Genomic DNA, 20,050 nt, shown 5'->3' on the forward strand with positions numbered 1-20,050 from the left:
TTTTATTTTTTTGTTATTTAAAATTTTTGAAAATTTTTGATATTAAAACAACTAAGATGTCTCCATTTGAAATTATTTTAAAATCTTAGTAACCTACATTACCATCACCTTTATACTCTTATTAACCTTTCCACTCCTACCACTACAAAGTTCATTACCATTTTATACTTGAGTACTTGAATCCATACCCTTTTCAATGCTATATAGAATAAAATATTAAAATAATATGATAAATTTTAAGATATAATATTGAATTTATTTTAAATAAATTGTAACACAATTTTTTTAAAAAAATAAACTCTTTAAATTTGAAAAATAAAATAAAATACTAAAAACACTATTTAGAGAGACAATCCTAGCAAGTAGCAAGGATGATTTCCTTCTTGAAGTTAAATTGGTGATCTTTTTATTGATTTTTGACTAATTACAGGGTTTGAGTTTTACAGGCAAAATGAATAGCTGGAGTTACAATCAACACATGAGAAAGAATGATACTCATGTAGTAGCTATGTTAAGTAAAAGAAAACTCAGTCAATATGTAGAGACTGATTTAGAGGTGTGATCATAGCCTTTTGAAGAAGTTCATAGCCAGCTAAGTTTAAAGCTCCAAGAGGAGCAGTCCAGAAGAACCTTGGAACAGCGCCTTTGTAGAAAGCCAGAGGACCCTCATGTGTGAGAATGGAATAAGCAGCCATCCACATCGACAGTTCTACGCCTTGTGGAGCAGTCATCATTCTAGTTTTAATCACATCGAATGGCGTTGTTAAGACAGCAGTGAAACCACCGGACAAGGCTCCAACCGCGATGGCCTCCCACGGCTCCAACTCTCTTCCTAATCGTCTCTCCACCACCTGTGAAACTCAATCCCCCCCAACCACATCAGATTTAATTACACAAAGACATGTGATTGTTCTGTTCTATCATGATTACCTTCTTTGATTGGTTGTAAAGTCCCATGCCAGCAACGTAGAACGGAACCTCGCGTAGAAGGGTAACACCAGTCCCACGAAAGAGTCCTTTGAGCCCATCTTGATGCCAAGTCGAAACTGTAGCTTCCACTATGTTATCAAACTGGTTAGCTTGTAACCGTTGTTTCAATACCTCACACGGTATTCGCAGTGTAGTCCCCAAAACGGTCCCAAGAAAAGACGCGATTGACTGAACCTACAAGAAAAAAAAAAGTCAAAGAATGAAACATGATGTAGCATGAAGTTAGCAAGAATGAAACATGATGTAGCATGAAGTTAGCAATGAGCTATATTAATAACTAACTTGAATGTCGAGCAGAGAAGGAGCAACGAGCGGTAAGGCCAATTTACTTGCTTCATATATACTTGTTCGTAAACCATGGCTGAAATGTTGAAATAAGAGATTAGATTAATATCACCAAAAAAGGCCTAGCTAGTCAGAGAGCATTAGGAGATGAAACCTTGCAAATTGACCAACAACAGCGGGAACAGAGCCTTTGTATAAACCACGAGCACCAATCTCTGGAATCTTAGACAGTATCTCCACAAACGACAATGTGGTTGATGCTTGAACTTGTGTCTAATGATCCAAAACCAAATATAAGTAATGATAACAATCAATCTCATATATAGACACTAAACAAGAATCTGAAGTGAGTCAACAAGAGATGATAATAATACCTTGACAGTGTCCACTGGATGCATAAGAAAAGCAGAGAAAGCACATGAAATTCCTCCAGCTAATGCGGATTTAAGAAGATGACCAACATCTAATCCCACTCTTGTCCTAACAACAACTTCAGATTTACTCCTCCTACAACATATCCCATTAACCATATATACTTTTAACTCTCAAAATGTTTCCAAACTAGGAAAAAAAAAAAAAAAAAAAACAAGGTTATTGTCCTCACCCAGTATCAAAGTTATTGTCTTTAGCTTTACCTACAGCTTCATTGATCAAAGGAGATATATCAATATTGGATCTTGACGTAAAGCTTCCAACTTTGGCAAAATTTAAGCTGCCTGTGAAGAAGCTACAAACATCTGGTCCATTCGTTGTATTGCGCAAACAAGGGTCGAGCTTTTGAGAATTAAGAAACAAATCATTGAGGATAGAGACAAGTAGAGATTCAGGTGATACATGTTTTCTTCTTAGAGATTTATCCACCATTCTTGATTTCAGTGGATCTGTCGATAAACCTTGAAACCTAATCTGTTCTTCATTCGTCATTAGAAGTGTGATTTAAGAGAAATATTGTGAGATATGGTCAACGTTTGATCCATCCAAAGTGTGGGGTTTTTATCCTATTAGTTAGTATAAAACAACGTTGCCTATGAGGTGTTCGACGAAATGACTAAACTAAACTAGCATAAGAATTAAAGTAATTTAAGCTGTATTGTATATTTACAGCTTTACAGCCTCTATAAGCTTCTGAGTATTATGATTCTCTTTGGGTTTGATTGGTAATTTTCAATCGCCTTGTTTGCAAACGAACCGTCTTGAAGATTACCAATCAATATAGCGATTGGAAAAAGCGGATGGAGTAGGTGGTTAGAGAAAATGGTTGAAGAGAGTGGTTGGAAGAGAGAAAACGGGTGGTTGCCAACCGCCCCAAAAACAAGGCGGTTCGTTTACAAACGAGGCGGTTGGATTTTTTTAAATTTTTTTTTTTTTTTTTTGTGAATAATATTCATATATATTATTTTCTAAAGGAATTTATAAAAATAGAAATAATTTTTTTTCTGAAATGTTTTTATATTTTAATTTATTTTATATTATTTTCTATGATGACTTGTTTACTATTCAGGTTACCAATCAAAACTATTACTTAATCACTCGCTTTAATTTAATCACTTTTTTTCTTCTATCTTTTCTAACCACATTCTTTATAACCGCTGGATTTTTTTTAACTGCCTCGTTTTACCAATTGGAGCATTTATCTTATCTCAATCTCTCTCGAAACCTCATCTAAAACGATTATATTTAAGGTTTCAGGATAAGACTCTTTGTCCTAGAAAAAGCCGTAAAGATGATTTGAAAGTATGAAAAATATGTCAAAAAACTTATTAAATATTAAAAAAATATAGTTTTAAATGGATAAAAAATACAATGTTATTAGCACATGACTTTCTTCTTTTCTAATGTTTTTAATTGTTTTTGTTTCTCATATTTCAATTTATTTTATAAGATGTCAAACTTTATGCATCTTGGAAATCTTGCAACCTTTTTTTTTATATATAATAAAAATGTTTAGAGCATTCAAGGACATTACAATATAGACAAATTGAAATCAAGAAAAATTATAAAATCTTGCCACTCAAATTTTTAACGAAAATCCAAAGATCAACGATTTTCACCCTCCTCTCTCCACCGTGAAATATCCAACTATTTTTCCTCTCTTTTATGGTCTATCCGACCGACCTCTTAAGGAACTGTTTGAACCATTTGGCCGAATTTTTAGGATGACGTTTGAGCCCATCGAGAAAGTCAACATAGTAAAGACCAAACCTAGCAGTGTATCCACTTTCCCATTCAAAGTTGTCCATGAACGACCATGCGTAGTATCCTCTTACATCACAACCATCCATCCTATGAAACATATTATTAGGTTTCATAACTTTCATTAACAAAAATGATCAATAAAAAATAATATTTAAATAGTTATCGTCTGAAAGATTAAAGATTAAACCCAAAGAAAAAAAGATCAAGGACGAACACTATAGCTTTGTGAAGTTCTTCGAAGTGTGCCTTATGGTATTCAATCCTAACTGTGTCATTAAGTATCTCTTCTCTTGGTTTTGTACCATCATCATTTTCATGGATTCCTACAATCCAGTTATCAAAACGAGAACAATAAATAGTTGCATCAAATCGAAACAAATAAAATAATTAAATTTTCTAAAATCTGTTCAGTAAAACAATTTTTAATAAAATAACTATGGTTAATAATTGGCTAAAATTATATATTTCTGTCGAACTCCTGTTCCAAATAAGTGCTAAGAAATTATATATGTTTTGTAGAGGTATATATGATGTAGTATTTAGAATAAGAATCCCTAGTTTAAAGTTTTGAGTACCAAACGAAAAAGCTTTCTAACCATTTTCTTTGATGTAGACAGGGATGTTATTGTATTTCTCCTTGACGTAGTTAAGAACTTTTCGCAAACCTTCCGGATATGACAATATTAAACCACTTCCAATCTGAGGAGAATTTTCAATAAATTAAATATCTTAAGATGATTATACGTATGTGGCACTTAGCAATTAATAGCTATGAAAAATAAGTAAATTCTTACCCCATTTCCAATGATGTGACCACTGTGGTCAGTCACTGTTTCAAAACATATTATAAACCTTGTTTAGTTTACCATATCCAACCTTATTTGAAGTTAATATGGAACGGTCAGTCTTTAGTAATTTACTTAGCATTACGTACGTTTTCTTTCGACGTGATTGTCAGTTCTGCACCGAGGCTTTTCAGGGTCGATGTGAGGAAGAAGAGTTGCGAAGCGTGCTGTATAGTAATTTATTCCGACATAATCCGTTGAATTTTTTAACAGTTTTGATTGTTCTGCAGTAAACGAAGGTAATTTATCTCCTGCATATTTTTTAACAATCTCCGGATAATCTCCGTGAATGAGTGGATCAAGATGCCTACATTCATAAGAAAACAAAAATTAATATTACAAGAGTAGAACTTCCATAAATTAATACTTTTTAAATTAATACTCACTATAAATTAATAAATTCTTTCGGTCCCGAGTTGGGCCGATGTAAAAAGTGACACATTTCGATAAAATAATAAGATAATAATTTTTTGGAAATCCTATATAAAAATATGGTCCCATCAATATCATAAATTAATAATCATATAAACTCAGATATATATATATATATATAGTGAAATATGATTCTTGTTGTTTGTCTATTCTTGAATTTGCATTTTTGTTGAAGTTCATCTCTAATTTTTTTATTGTTATATTTTCAAATCGCATCCATAAATTGTGAAGAGTCATAGATGCGATAATTGCTTATTTAGTTATTGGTTTTAAAGGTACCACAATATCTTCTGCGGCTTCATCTAGGATAGTAGTAACAATTTTTTCTAAACTCTAAACTTCTAACATTTCTCATTTTTACCTAGATAATCTATTAAACAATTGACATTCACCCTATTACGATAGCCAAGATTATAAATTAAGAAATTTTTTAAATATGTGAATGATAACAAAAGTATCTTATTTTGCCATAGAAAATTTTCAATATGAAAATGAGAAAATCTCTTCATAAATTAATAAAATATTAATTTATCAATAAAATCATAATTATTAATTTATCGATAAATTAAGAAAATTTCATGGTCCCGACTTTATTAATTTATAGAAGTTTTACTGTAGATAGAAATGATGAAAATCATCAAAGAAAAAAAAAAAGCTTAGATAAATTACCATCCAATTTCAAAGGCAAGAGCTCGTTCAACTGCTTCTTTATCTTCGCTAGAGTCTGAATTATAAGGCTCATGCCATATTGGTGCCAATACTATACCAATTTTACTGTCATGAGAAATTTTTTTGCATTTTCGGAATTCATCTACTGCAACAGCATGAGCAAGAAGAATGTGATGTGAAACAATGTAAGGCTCAGTGCTCGAATCGCCGGCGTGACTTTTTTCATTTACCCAACTCGAGCATCGTCCAGGCGCCTTGTTACCATTATCGTAACATGCAATAGCCATGATGTATGGTTCATTGATAGTTGCCCATAATTTCACTTTCTCTCCAAATTCTTCGAAACAAATTCTTGCGAAATCTCGAAAATCTTCTCTATATTTTTTCAATAAAATATAACATCAGTTGTTTTTATTGAATAACATTATATATATATATATATGGTGTCTAAGAATATACGTTAATTAGGCTTACACAATTTTAGGGCTTAAAAAACCACCATATTCGTCGTCCAAAGATTGTGGATGGTCCCAATGATATAGCGTCATTGAAGGTTGTATGTCTTGATGTTTATCAGATCATATAATTTGGTAAGCGACAACTACTTTTATATTATGATTTAACTGCATTACTTGAGTTATAAACCATACCTTTTATTTAATTATAGAATTTTAACTTAATTACTGGTGTAATGATCTTACCATTAGCAAGAAGTTCGTCTATGAGATCCTTGTAGAATTGTACACCTTCTTTGTTTACTCCATCTTTTAGCTTTCCACCTATAGACAAATTACAATTCACCACAAAATAATTAACCTATTCACTGGAAGGTAGTTAAGCGAACATTAAATTTGTTTAATACAGTATCACTTAGAATGCCATTGTAAAATAAGTAAACCTTATTATCTCATTAACGGTGAAATTAATAGTCATATATAGTTTTAAAGACCGGATAGTTTTACGAGTTGGTCCACCAAATTTTGGCTGATGCTTGCTAAACAGTGGACCGGATAGTCTATTTTGACATATACAGATATACGTCAAATTGCATTAACTATCATAACATAATCATATAATCTGTCCAAGTATTATAATATTGACTTTGGAGTAACACATACTCATATTCAAAATAAATATTCACATCAAATAACTTCACAATTAATTGTTCTATTAAAATTAAAGAGATACTCCAATTTTATCAACAACTGAGACAGGTTTGCCGACATCAAAAAAAAAAAGGTGTAAAACTTACTAGGAATTAATCTGGACCACGAGATTGAGAATCGGAAAGAGTCCATGTTTATCTCCTTCATCAATTTTATGTCATCCTGTTTTGTATGTGTCGTATTAGTAAAAAAATATCGACTAACCAACACAAACCAAAAAAAAAAAAATGATACCTAGTACATACGAGTGCAAACGTAAGTAGAGTATGAGTGTACCAACACTTTCAAGAAAATATATGGTTTGATAGGATAGTTTGATACATGCATATATGATTCTAAGTGTACCTTGTAACGATGATAAAAATCAATTGCTACATCTCCATTATGCATTTTGGTCCTTTCTGCAGTCAATGAATTTATAAAATAGTCATAAGTTTTTCGTCCCTACTCGCAAGTAATAATTCAGTAGAAATGTCAAAATGTGGTATTGGTTGGTATAGGGGCTACATAGATTTTTTGTAATTCGATCGACAGACCTGGATAAGTGTGGCTGAAATGGTCCCATATACTCGGAGACTTGCCCCCTTCATTCGTTGCACCTTCGTACTGCATACAAATTTATATTGACATTTTTCCTCTTATATAGCTAGGATTTTATTTTTCTTTCTTAATTTTAATAACTAAAAACACATTAGATAAAAAAATAGATTAAGAAAAAAAAATTATGAGCTTGTTAAATTAGGGTTTGTTATGGGTTTCCAATTCAAAATTGATCGATAATGAACGAAAAAGTTCTAACTCTTTATATATCATTTGATCATTTCTCCACTCACCGATGTGACACATATTACACTAACATACTATTTGTTAAATTAAGATTTATTATTGGTTTTTAATTCAAAATCAATCGATTATGAGTGGAGAAAATCTAACTCTTTATATATTTTTTGATAATTTCACTAAGGACCGATTACACTAACATACTTTTTGGTCATACAGTTTTTAGAGAGCAATAGAGTAGAAATAGAATACGTATACTATGATGGAGACTAAGGAGAGAGAGTTAGTAATGAATCTGATGACCATTTCGCAAAGTTGGTTTAAATAACAAAACATGAACAGTTTGACAATGAAAGGAGATTATTTGTAATTGAATATCTAATTTGGAAATGCAAAAAACCTTAATTACATAATCAAAAATGAATTGTGATTTTTGTAAAATTATGTAATCTAATGTTTTTGACAAAACAAGGAAATAAAACTATGTAATTTGTAAAGCGACAGTCTTTTGTCCCTAAACTAAACATTATAGATGTACTATATGGGAATTACTAGCGTAGCTATATTTTATATCTTAATTAATATAAGTATCTCATTTCTTATATTTTGTGTGTATGTACAAATTATATTATACATACTTATTTAAGCCATTCATATATACTTTATCTAACAAGTCATTTGTGCCTTAGGATTACTTTCATACTTATTTTTTAATCTAAAATTACCCAGACCAAATTCCAAATTAACTATTAACTGTCGTCGATCTCTTTAATTTTTCTCCATGCATAATATTTTTTCCTTAAAATCAACACAAATTCCATTGTTTATCAAATTTTTGTGAACACTATGTGTTAATAAAACTAGAGTGAATATGTTTACAAAATAACAAAAGTAAATTCTCATATTAACCCTTTTAATAGATATAATCAAGGAGAGAAAATTTTATGTTGACATAAAACTCACGAAAACAGTTAAATGATACTGTACATACGGTTTTGAAATATAAATCAATCACTATTCGATATTTTTGTGAATCTCCCACCAAATAGTGTATTTAGTAAGAAAATCAAGCCACGAAATCAATCATTTGGAGAATTCAAAAAGTTTGTCATTCTAAAATTTTCATTACTATAGAACATACGAATATAATATTTAAATAATAAATGAAATGATGATACTCCCTTTATTAGAAAAGAACAAAAACTGAAACTACTTACGTCGAGATTTATAGACGTCAGTCGTGAGCAACTGAGTATATATAAAATATTTTATTTTCCATGCAGTTAGATTGAAACTCGAAGGGCCGTTTCACATTAAAATCTAGCTGTTCCGATTAAGTTTTTATGGTTCACCTTCCTTTCAAACTAAAACGAGCATGTTTTGTAATTTCTTGTGTCAATACTATAGAACATACGAATTTAAATCCGAGTAACAACACAAAAGTTATACTAAGAAAAATGACTAAGTAGTATTCACTTAAAAACACACACATAAGTTACTAAGTAATTACAGGTCCATAATCGAGCATTTTTTAGAACTAAAATATTTATTCTCAGTTGGCTTAACAGAAATCTCAAACAACAAATGAAATAACGTTTATACTATACCGGCCTGTTTTATGTAAACGATATGAATTAGCAAAAAGGTTAAGTTAACTGCGAAATTACAGAGTTTCTTCTGCGTTATGGATCAAAGTCGTATAAACACATAGCCATTTGCTAGTATATAGATTGCTTATCAAAACTATCAATTTCTTTTTACCTGAAACGATGAACCAGCCGTTCCAAAAATGAAACCATCTGGAAAACTATGTCTATCAAGTGTTGGGGAATCAATCGTTTTTGCCATTTTTTGCTCTCTCCGTTCTTTTTTTTTTTTTTTTTTTGTGAGTTTTGAAGTGATATCGACAGAAGAGATTTTCTCCACCATATATAGAAGATTACCCTTTCGAGTTTCGGGTCGGGTATTTCGGATTTTCAGGTTTTCGAGTTTAGAAACAGAAGATCTATTCGAATATTTTTATATTTTGGGTCGGATTTAGGTAAACACCCAATTGAATATTTTTTAAGTTCGGATTCGAGTTCAGATTGAATATTTTAATCGGGTTCGGGTTAAATTTTCGGATTCGGATATTTTGCCCAGCCCTACTCATCACTATACGTTATCTACGTGGAAATATTGGACATATATAACATTTTTGTCCTTTTTTTGGTGTGATGACATAGAAACATATCTAGATAGGGAGAGAACTCATTTTGAAATAAATTATAATATTTCTTTCTTTTTCTGTACACCAACCAAAATATATCTTTCCACGTAAAGACTAATTTCGTTTGGATATTCCATTTCCCGGCTCTTAGGGTTGTACATTAAATATTAGTATAACCAGTTATAAAGCTGAAGAGTTTTTTTTTTTTTTTTGTACGGATCAGATTCACATATATGTATTTTTTTCTTTTTTTCACATATATGTGTTACATCTTTTTTACCGAGGTCAAAATATTTATCTTGTATATATATAGGCCTATACATATGTGTGTGCAAATTAATGTTGGCGTGGAATGTGTGGTTTAACATCATGATCGCTACATTCACTATTAGCATATCGTGCGAAAAGTAAAACTACTTCGTGGAACAATAAGAATCACATGTGTAACTTAAACGATGTATAGTAAACCATCTAAACAATTTTTTTTTCTTTGAATTTTATGTTTTAGAAATATTCATTAGGGGCAAAAGAGTACATACTGTCAATTTACAAAAGCTCTGTATCACTAATTTACGAATATACATGATAAATCCAACTTTTGAAATTGGTCTCCACACTTTTGCAACTCGAATCTTTGCAAAAGATCTTTACGCTACTGAGAAGTCACTGTCAAAATCTGTGCTTTGAATTAATCTACGGACGACCTTGCTGCAAACTACCAACACATGATTCTCGACAAAAAAAGTGAGTTCCTCACTTGTAGCACTCGCCTGATTAGCTTAATAACCAATATAAATGCCTAACAACAACCAAAACACAATAACAAAGTAAGTCTAAACATTCGAGGATGCAGTAAATCTTCGGATTATCAACATCAACGCTACAATCAACCGATTCTTCTCGAACTCTCCCAGGCCCAGAGATCAATGGACTGATGATAAGAAAATTGCCCACGAAGAGGAGTACCATGCATGAGAATAACTAAGCCAGGAGTTCACTTGGATGGAGGACAGTGGAACACGGCGGGCTGCGGATGATGAGAGGAGCGTCTAAAACTGTGCCGGAGATGCACACAGGTCTGGTGTGATTGTGTGAAGTAGTTTATAATACCGGAAGAGCTACCATTAACAAGCTCACTTCTCACAAGTGTAACGTAAGTTTTATTTCGATAATAAAAAATAAATAGAAGATTTTTTTTGTTTCGATAATAAGTATACTATGCCTCTCCTTTATTCAAAAGTCGTGCTTATATAATTTGTTCGGTATGATTGTAATTTTACAGGATTTTTCATGAAAACAAGTCTCTTTATAGTATCTAATTTTGGGCAATGAAGTTGTTGATTTTCTTATTTTCATTTTCTGTTGCGTGACAAAACATAAATATTCACTATTGTTTGTGTTTAGAGTTTTGTATCAGTGATTAGTAATGTAGTATGTTGGATTATCTGACTCTACATATGTTAACAGAATACATAAACCTAAGTCGCTTTGATCCAGTGATAAAAGGAGGTAAATCTCGCCACCTGTGTTCGAATAGTATTGGCCACTAGATTCAAAATTTAACATGATTTTCCCTGTCCAGAAATATGTCCTTAGATCTAGAAAGCTTTTGGAATTACTCTTGAATTATAAATATAATAATAATATTACATAAACTGTTGAGATGCATATTTTGAGATTCTAAATCCAATTTTTTATTCTTATATTCATGGTTGATTTGATTTTAAAATACAATATAGTTTTTCGTGTAACTACAGTAGATTTTATTAAATTTGTAAAAAGTATGGAATGATTTAATCGGTGTATCACACATGTCCCAGCTTAATAACAAATACACTCCCTCCATTTTGTAAATAGGGTCATTGTGACATGTTTTAAATTAAATTAAGTAAACTTTGAATTATACGTGTAGATTCCTATTAAATAAGTAAATAATAATTTATTTCAATGAAAAATTGGTTCAGGTGTATTAGGAAATTTATTCTAAAAGATCATAAAGATAGAATGACACTTTTATGTCAAACAGAAAAAAAATATAACTTAAACAATTAAAACTAAAGCATATAATAATATTATTTTAAAACCAAAATTATTACAAAATATGAATGAGTCAGCTGGACCATTGCGAAATTATTATTTCCCCAAATGGTCGGTCCCATATATTGATAAGTTCTCACATGATTGAGTGAGATATGTATGGTGTCAATGGCACGAAAGGTGTGTGGGGGGTACATATTTACTTTGAAATTGGGTGACGACAACAACAAAAACGTGGCTACTCAATTATCAAGAAAACAACAAAATAATAAACGTAACTGCAAGAAAAAAACATTAAAAGAAACAAATAATAATTAGGGGAAAAAAAAACGACAGCACTACTTGGTTCTTTATAGTTACACCAATTATTGCAAGAAAATAGATTTCTGTATTCGACAAAAGATCTTTTAGTATGTCTCATCAACCTTCTAAATTTACTTCTCTTTTCTTCATATTGTTACGTCCAAACTGCCACTATAGTGGTTACTACATATTTTCTTGGCCCGTATATCTATTTTTAACCGATGACTGATATGATATCTAATAAATTATACATATATATATATATATATATAATTTCATAAATCATTATGTGACACTACATATGTGACACTACAAGAAATTCGCTATATCACGTCGCTTAATTTACGTTAGTACATGAACCGACGCAAAGTGAAAAAATAGGAAGGAAATTAACGTCGGTTATCAAACTGACGTAAGTGGATTTAAATGATCAATTGAATAATTTAATTATTTTCTATGCTGCATTGGTTTGTATTGGGCTTAATTAAACGTCTTTTTTTACTATTTGGACTTCGGTCGAACAAATAGACTCAACAACTCAATAACACGACATCGTTCCAGAAAAAATTAAAAAGAATATATCTTTAGACTAAATAATATTTCATCTCCTTCTTTGCTTCATCTCTTTCTTTCAACAGTTCAACGAGTACATAAATTTTTTTTCCACAGATGTCGAAATCGAAAGCGGAAAACTCAAATCAATCATAGGGTTTTTCGTTATTCTGCTTCTTCAATTACTTCAGAACTTTCCAAATCCCGATTGGAGTTCAGTTCTGACGAATAAAACCATCTCTGCTCTCAAAGTTTGAAAAGTTCGAAAGATAGATTTCTTATATTTTTGGTGTGTTTGTGATGAAGCTGTTTCAAATCTCTGTATATCTTCTCTTGAATTAAGTTTTTTCGATCTCTTTTTTTTTTTTTTTTTTTTTTTTTTTTTTTTTTTTGTGAATTTTATGACTGACATTATGCTTAGGCATCTTCCTCATGGAGAGCGTTCCAGAGTAAGTTCTAGATTTGGACCTTTAGTTTCTGAATTTGGTGTGTTGATGAGATTGGGAATTGCTTTGTGAAGTTCCTTTAGTTCGACCCACTTGGTTAGTTTTGATTTACATCTCATTTAGCTTTTGCTGCTATAGGCCTCACTTTAGTAAAGTTGTTATAGAAAGTTCGATCTGGTTTGATGATGATTGAAGACACTAGCAGTGTAGATTGAATTGAGCATATGAATTTTACTTAAGTAGGTTTTTTTTTGCTGATGCTACAGGCTCAGAGACACAGGCACACAAGATAATATCCAATTATCAGGTGTGAATCCTTTAACTTCATTATGTTCCATATCGCTCTGTTCCAGTCATCAGTTTAGTAGTTTGATGTTCCCACAGTTTTTTGGATTTTATCACTCTTTGTAACCTGTTTTGAATGAAATAAGCTCATATATTGATTGTTAGCAATTACTTGGATCATGGTTGGATTGTTTAAGAGACTTATTCGTGAAAACATGTTTGTCTACCACTGTTTAAGAGACTTATTCGTGAAAACTTCTATGGTTGGATTATCTCTAATGTTCTTACTTTGTGGCTTTGTTGCAGTTACTTAGGCCTTACAACTTTCAACAAAAAGACACAGGCACATTAGAAACCAGTGGCAAAACAGATACATTCCAAAGGTACCAGCCATCATATCTTCTCGCATTTTTTATATGAAATGACTCCTTGTTTTTAATGTACAGTCCAAAGTTTTTTGCTTAGTATACAAAAATTATATGATTTGATTTTACAAATAGTTAGTTTACTTATTTGATGAAATCCATTCTGTTTTAAGGTTAGAGTTTACGAATCAGTAGATTTTTGTTACTTTTGGTCTAATATAATACATTCTTATTATACTGGTTTAAATCTTCTTAACTCTTAACTGAATGTTTCGATGTGAAATATGGTCAAAATTGATAATTGGTTTACTTAATTCGTAGATTGATTATAAAATGGACAAGTCTTGGATCACAAAACATCGTTTATCTAAAGATTACAGAACTGGAGTCAAAGATTTTTTGGATTTTGCATTTAGTGATATTAAGAAAGAGATGATAAAATGTCCTTGCCAGCGTTGCTGCCTGGTTAAATACAAGCATAGGGTTGAGGTTAAGGTTGATGATGATTTAATATGTCATGGTATTCTACCAACATATACAAATTGGTATCTACATGGAGAACAATTAGATTTCTAAGAAGAAACCATTGGATTAGAATCTGAATCCAATGTAGATCATGTTGAAAACCAAACTATAAATCTACTTGGAGATGCTTTTCCAAGTATGGATAATAGTTTTAATGAATCTGCTAGTATGCCCACTGATCAATCAAAGCAAAAGGAAGCATTTGATGATTTGTTAGCAGACGGTAATCAAGCTCTCTATGAAGGTTGTCAAGCGTTCAGCAAGTTATCGTTCACTCTTAAGCTATACCACATCAAATGTATGTCTAGGATCAATGACAAGGGAATGTCACTGATAATTGACCTTTTGAAAGAAGCTTTTGAGCATGCAAAGCTACCAGATTCATTTAACGATATGAAAAAGATTATCCGTAAGTTCGGATTTAACTATGAGTCTATTCATGTGTGCCCTAATGATTGCATGCTATATTGGGGAGATGATGCATCTAGAGACACTTGCAAAGTCTGTAAAAGTTCAAGATGGAAGACTAGGATAGTCGATGATTCAGTGGAGGAAAAGAAGAAGAAGAAAAAGCAACAAGCTGCTAAAGTTCGTAGATATTTTCCATTGAAACCACGCTTGCAGCGTCTCTTCATGTCATCCAAAACTGCTGAATTTATGAGGTGGCATGCTGATTCGGAGAATAAAGATGGTAAGCTAAGGCATCCTAGAGATGGAAATGCTTGGAAAGCATTTAATCAACAATTTCTAGACTTTGCATCAGATCCAAGAAATGTAAGACTAGGATTGACAACTGATGGGTTCAATCCATTTGGTTCTATGAGTACAAACTACAGTGTATGGCCTGTGATTTTAGTTCCTTTTAACTTTCCGCCTTGGATGTCCATGAAGGAAACATCAATGATTCTTTCAATGATAATTCCGGGGAAACACATGCCGAGTAATGATATTGATATCTATCTTCAACCACTTATACAAGAACTGAAAGAATTATGGCATGAGGGTGTGTCTACATTTGATGCCTCTTTAAAAGAGACATTTTGTATGCGTGCAGTATCTTAGCGCATATTTTGTTCTCGATCATACAATACCAACAATCATTTTTTGCAGATCACTATTAAATTATATTATTCATAGTTTTTAAAAAATATATTTTTGATGTTGTTTAAAGTATTTATCTCGAAAACTTGTCCATTCCCTGTAGTTTTAGTTTTACAGGCTGCTTGATTTGATAGATGTAAAGACGGTATTTTAGAGGAGAAATGGATCATAATGGGTCAAGTGAAGATATGTAGAGGATTAAGACCGACTGGTACACTGGTCACTGTGCAGTGATCCTTGTGGCTTTGCACCGATCAATTAGGTTTTATAAGAAGTCCATTATTTCTCACGAAACCATATCTCGGCTCATCTTCTGAAGGAAGACCGAGAACAAATTGTGGGAGTTGGGGTTGTAAATAATTTTAGGGGTTTTATTCGTTTCTTTGCCTCTCAACTACAAGCATCTCATCCTTAGGGATGCTTGAGTAGTCTAAATCAAATAGTTTTATTTCTTCATAGAGTTTGTTTATGTATAGCCTTAAATTTTATTATTCCTGATGAGATTGTTGCTTGTTCTTCATTTTTGATTATTTTTCATGCTTAGATGAATTAGGCTGATTCACATATTACTTTCAGTTGATTCCATTAAACCAACAAAAGTGGTGTTGGAATCGTTGGATCTATTTTGATGTTGATGTTAATCGCTGGACAAAGCTTTCCTAGCCAACAACTATGTTGATGTTGAAACAATCTGATCTGTTTTTTTTTCTATAGTGGTCTTATACTCACTAACAACATAGCATCAATCAACAACAACAGATGCCATAAACAATATTAATAATCAATTGAATAAATCCAATAATAAATAACCAAATACCAAATCTAACTGTTAATAATCTAACAATGTCGATGAGCAAATAACCAGCATCCTAACAATGTTCTAATGATCCAACTCTAGAAACCTAACAGAATCAGAAAATAAAGAATTGAGCCTCTAGAACATTTTCCTCTTCATCATCTTGATTCCACGATCACACTTTGCTTTTATCTGCACCACAAACAACAATTGAGATGCGTGAGTATTATTATAAATATTCAGTGAGGCGATCTTCCCATCTACTGGTCTATATACACAAGCGAAAAAACAAACACAAACAACACACAAAAGCAAGCAAACCAAAAAACTCTGAACACATGCGTCGATCGATGCACTCATTGCATCGACCGATGCAACGGTTTTGCGTGGATTTCTTTATTACAAATATTAAAATAAAAAGAACAAAAACTGAAACTTCTTTATCGTGAGCATATTAAATATTTGACTTTTCCATGCAGTTAAATTGAAAACTCGAACGACCGTTTCATTCATTAGCAAATCTAGCTGTCCCTAATAAGTTTTACGGACCATCTTCTTTCTCTTTTTTTTTTTTTTTTTTTTTTTTTTTAAGTTACAGTAAAGATAATTCATCCATTCAAGCTAATTAAAACAGGCGGTTTTCTTTAGAAAAAAATAAGGCAATGTAGAAGAGCTTACATGGAAAAAGATAAACCCTCACGATCGTGCCTTTTTAGCAAGACAGTCAGCATGAATATTTGTAACAACATGGAATAAAAGACAAAGAAAAAGAAAAGAATTTGAGTTTCAATATACCTTTCTTTGAGCATGTTTTGTAATTTCTTTTCTCAATATAATAGAAAATATACGAATTTAAATCTCAATAATAATACAAAAGTTATGCTGACATAAATGACTAATTATATTTTACCTGTCCATAATCGAGCATTTTTATAATTTTAATGGTATTTTCAGTTGCGAAATCTAACAATCAACGTTTAAACTATTTTTCTAGTTATAATGGTGTATTTTAAAATTGGAAACGATAAGTAAAGAAAAACTTAAATTAAAAAGGTAATTAAGTTAAATTTAATATTATAGAGTTTCAATACTTGTTTTATCATAAAGAGGACATCATATTTAAATCTAAACCCCGATTTTGTGCGTTTGTCATTGATCAAAGTGGTAGAATCACAAAATTATAGTTTGCCTGCTTATCAAAAACCATACAAACTTTTTTACCTGAAAGGATGAACCAGCCGTTCCAAAAATGAAACCATCTGGAAAACTATGTCTGTCTAGTTTTAGAGAATCAATCGTATTTGCCATTTTTTGCTCTCTTTTTTTTTGGTCTTTGTGAGATTTCAAAGTGATCCATACAAGAGATTTACTACCACCATATATATATAGAGGATTATCCTTGAGACTGTTCCCCATCTACCTGGAAATATCTGGACATAAATTTTAATTATTTTATTTTTTTGGTGAAGTCTTTTATTTTTATTTTTAGTGTGATGACATAGTCACACATACATATGTAGATAGTGAGATAATTAATTAATATTTTTTTTAAAAAAATTACCATATTTTTTTTCTTTTTTCTGGTAGAAGAAAGTTTCTTTCTTTTTCTTTACACTAACCAAAAATACTTTTCCACACAGACCATTTTGGACTCGAAATTCCATTTATGTGATGTTTATGATTTTGGGGCATTTGAAAAATATTATTTTATATAACATTTTGTAAAACTATTTTTTTTGTTCATTTTCAATAATACTTGTCTATATACAAAATTACTGAATTTTAAACCGTACACTCTAAATACTAAATTTTACCCCTTCAAAAATATACTTAAATGTAAAATAGAGAATCCAAACCTACAAAAAAATTCTAAACATTAATTTAATATATTGTAATTGTGTAAAAAATAGTAAAAATGAAAATGGTAAAAAATATTTTTTTTAAAAAAAGAGTATATACAAAAAGTTATTTCTAACAATTTCTCTAAGGTTATTGCTAATACAATTTTAAATCATACTATATCTGTTTCAAATTAGTTAGCTTTTAAAACTGTTTTACACAAATTAAGAAAATAAAAAATATTGGACATCGTCTTCTCTGAATATTAAATAGTTTGGGTTTTGTGTGGAATTTTCGAGATAACTCTTAACTTATCGATATGCATATGTGAATAGTTGATTGTTTCAAATATATTTGACTAATCACCCCGACGTGAATTTGATTGTTTCAAATATATTTGACTTATAACCCCAACAAACACTTACGCATTAAGTCGTGTTTTAAATTATTTTCTGTAAATGTCTACGTAATAGAGATTATTAAACCGAAAATGACTAGAAAAATAAGAAAGTACAGCGAGTTCAGCATGGATATTGTCATTTTTGCGAAGAAATCTTACCGCAGACTAATACTATAAAAATCTATGGATATTGTTATTTTTGCACTCATGGATAATGGTATTGTGGACCAATACTATAAAATTCGGATACAGTTAAATATGGTCCTATCGGGTTAACGAAGCGTTTAGGTTAACTGCTACCACCATTTCTTTTCTTCTTCTCTCCATTTGGAGCACCTGTTGTTGCTTTGTCCGAATCCGACAATATCTTAGTTTTCCCGAGAGAAGTAGAAGATGAAAGCCTCTTCTTTGGAAGTACTGCCAGCGGAGGTTTCTGCTTATCAGACACAACCTTCTTCTTCTGCGAACCCAAGTTGTCTGTTGTTTCGACATTAACCTTGGGTTTCACAGTTTGCGTGTTAGTCAAGTTTCCTGTTGTTCCCTCCCTAGCCTTTGATTTCAAAGCTTGCTTGTTATCCAAGTTTCTTTTTGTTCCCAAACTAGCCTTAAATTTCACAGGTTGCGCATTACTCACGTTGCTTGTTGTTTCCATAGTAACCTTGGATTTAACAGTTTGTGTATTATCTAAGGAATTTCTGCGGGATGACGACCGATGATGCACCACCGATGCTGTGTCTACGATTAGTAACCTCGCTCTTTTTGCTCTTGGATCCATTGTTTACAGGCCACTGAATAGAACTTTGGCTGGCTGACTTTTGTGTTTTAGATCTGGCAGGAGAAGTCTTGATGTTGTTTTCGCGCGCGTTTGAGAGAGCTTTTGAAGGAGACTTGATCGTCGTTAGATTCAGGATCCCACGGACGAGAAGCCATCCACCACTTAAGCCAACTCCAACCCCAGTCTGTTGTGTTTGTATCCAAGTTTCTCTTTGTTTCCAAACTAGCCTTAGATTTCAGAGGTTGCGCATTATTCACGTTACTTGTGTTTGTGTCCATCATTCTCTATTGTGGAAGTTTTGAAGAGTTTCTCCACGTTTGCTGTTATATTTTCCAGCATCAATACTGTGAATACGAATAAGTTCATAATGAAGTTGTTATTTATCTATATATACATGATGGCTGTAAGCATATGCCAAAGCCCTCTCTCTTCTTACAGAAGCTTCTTTTCGATTCACAAACCTTGCCGCGAGCTGTTCCTTTGATTTACTAATATGAACAAATCGAATATTAGTAAATTTCAAAGACCAAAACTTCAAGTCTTGAAGTACATTGATGATCGAAGCCCATCTTTTGCTGACTTAGCTTGTTGATGGTGTGAATAGGAACTTCACAATCTCTTTCAAAAACAATTGATGTATAGCCTTTAATCCAAGTTTGTTGCATAGATGTCAAAAAAAGAACTTTTGCTTTAAAGCTGTTTGTAATAATCCCTATGTACTATAGCTAGGTGTTCAAGGAGAATCACTTTATACTTTCTACATCTACCTAATTTACCATATACTAGTTACAAATTTTATAATTCCACCCAATTTATAAAAAAAATCCCAATTAACCAATTTAAACTAATCGTGATCTGAAATCGTAAAATCTTGTTTACTTTTTTTGCCACATGTTGGTGTCGAGTTTGAGTCTACCACGACACCGTTGGCTTCTCAATTGACCTTTCTCGTTTCCAAAAGAGGTGGGGAAGAAAGGTTCTATAGTGATAAATACACTAAATAGCTTCTTGTGTTCGAATACATTTCGTCAAAAATAAAACTGAATTATCTCAT

The 20,050-nt window shown here is 31.7% G+C and overlaps 3 protein-coding genes and 1 pseudogene across 13 annotated transcripts; 1 reads left to right on the top strand and 3 right to left on the bottom strand.

Annotated features, from left to right (window-relative positions):
• Positions 1 to 383: 383 nt before the first annotated feature.
• Positions 384 to 2,456, bottom strand: LOC104703165 (uncharacterized). 2 transcript variants are annotated; one of them, XM_087459751.1, is made up of 7 exons: positions 2,110 to 2,362; positions 1,880 to 2,012; positions 1,650 to 1,782; positions 1,430 to 1,548; positions 1,273 to 1,351; positions 931 to 1,164; positions 384 to 851 (listed from the first exon to the last, which is right to left on the bottom strand). In XM_087459751.1, the coding sequence occupies exons 3-7, from the start codon at positions 1,671 to 1,673 to the stop codon at positions 528 to 530; spliced, it is 780 nt and encodes a 259-aa protein (XP_087315877.1). In that variant the 5' UTR covers positions 1,674 to 1,782; positions 1,880 to 2,012; positions 2,110 to 2,362; the 3' UTR covers positions 384 to 527. The 2 variants fall into 2 exon arrangements, with proteins under 2 accessions (XP_087315877.1, XP_010417425.1); XM_010419123.3 differs by having other exon boundaries at positions 1,880 to 2,456.
• A 727-nt stretch (positions 2,457 to 3,183) lies between these two features.
• Positions 3,184 to 9,396, bottom strand: LOC104703166 (beta-glucosidase 30). The gene is made up of 12 exons (XM_010419124.3): positions 9,125 to 9,396; positions 7,120 to 7,189; positions 6,929 to 6,984; positions 6,670 to 6,745; positions 6,119 to 6,196; positions 5,892 to 5,979; positions 5,418 to 5,792; positions 4,406 to 4,623; positions 4,266 to 4,300; positions 4,068 to 4,170; positions 3,686 to 3,794; positions 3,184 to 3,558 (listed from the first exon to the last, which is right to left on the bottom strand). The coding sequence occupies exons 1-12, from the start codon at positions 9,290 to 9,292 to the stop codon at positions 3,378 to 3,380; spliced, it is 1,557 nt and encodes a 518-aa protein (XP_010417426.2). The 5' UTR covers positions 9,293 to 9,396; the 3' UTR covers positions 3,184 to 3,377.
• Positions 9,397 to 10,178: 782 nt separating this feature from the next.
• Positions 10,179 to 15,706, top strand: LOC104703167 (uncharacterized). 9 transcript variants are annotated; one of them, XM_010419127.3, is made up of 4 exons: positions 10,179 to 10,725; positions 11,040 to 11,081; positions 13,177 to 13,217; positions 13,502 to 15,706. In XM_010419127.3, the coding sequence occupies exon 4, from the start codon at positions 14,224 to 14,226 to the stop codon at positions 15,145 to 15,147; it is 924 nt and encodes a 307-aa protein (XP_010417429.2). In that variant the 5' UTR covers positions 10,179 to 10,725; positions 11,040 to 11,081; positions 13,177 to 13,217; positions 13,502 to 14,223; the 3' UTR covers positions 15,148 to 15,706. The 9 variants fall into 9 exon arrangements, with proteins under 9 accessions (XP_010417429.2, XP_010417428.2, XP_087313505.1 ...); XM_087457379.1 differs by lacking the exon at positions 11,040 to 11,081 and having other exon boundaries at positions 10,296 to 10,725; positions 13,502 to 13,578; positions 13,882 to 15,706; XM_087457378.1 differs by lacking the exons at positions 10,179 to 10,725; positions 11,040 to 11,081 and adding an exon at positions 12,521 to 12,913 and having other exon boundaries at positions 13,502 to 13,578; positions 13,882 to 15,706.
• An 844-nt stretch (positions 15,707 to 16,550) lies between these two features.
• LOC147941870 (protein IQ-DOMAIN 4 pseudogene) lies at positions 16,551 to 19,274 on the bottom strand (annotated as a pseudogene). The gene has a single exon (XR_015562024.1). The product of XR_015562024.1 is annotated as a protein IQ-DOMAIN 4 pseudogene (transcript).
• Positions 19,275 to 20,050: the final 776 nt, after the last annotated feature.

The sequence above is a fragment of the Camelina sativa genome, chromosome 7, assembly GCF_030686135.1.
Source record: "Camelina sativa cultivar CO46 ecotype springtype chromosome 7, ASM3068613v1".
NCBI classification, from domain to species: Eukaryota; Viridiplantae; Streptophyta; class Magnoliopsida; order Brassicales; family Brassicaceae; genus Camelina; species Camelina sativa.

What these genes read in the sequence shown, in the direction of transcription:
- LOC104703165 (XM_010419123.3), bottom strand. Translation starts at nt 2,199, where the DNA reads ATGACGAATGAAGAACAGATTAGGTTTCAAGGTTTATCGACAGATCCA. An exon ending in GACAATAACTTTGATACTGG is followed by an intron (nt 1,783 to 1,879) that starts GTGAGGACAATA and finishes GATATGTTGTAG; the next exon opens with GAGGAGTAAATCTGAAGTTG. An exon ending in CTTCTCTGCTCGACATTCAA is followed by an intron (nt 1,165 to 1,272) that starts GTTAGTTATTAA and finishes TTTTTCTTGTAG; the next exon opens with GTTCAGTCAATCGCGTCTTT.
- LOC104703166 (XM_010419124.3), bottom strand. Translation starts at nt 9,292, where the DNA reads ATGGTGGAGAAAATCTCTTCTGTCGATATCACTTCAAAACTCACAAAA. An exon ending in GTGGTCCAGATTAATTCCTA is followed by an intron (nt 6,197 to 6,669) that starts GTAAGTTTTACA and finishes ATTTGTCTATAG; the next exon opens with GTGGAAAGCTAAAAGATGGA. An exon ending in CTTGCCTTTGAAATTGGATG is followed by an intron (nt 4,624 to 5,417) that starts GTAATTTATCTA and finishes TTATGAATGTAG; the next exon opens with GCATCTTGATCCACTCATTC.
- LOC104703167 (XM_010419127.3), top strand. Translation starts at nt 14,224, where the DNA reads ATGGATAATAGTTTTAATGAATCTGCTAGTATGCCCACTGATCAATCA.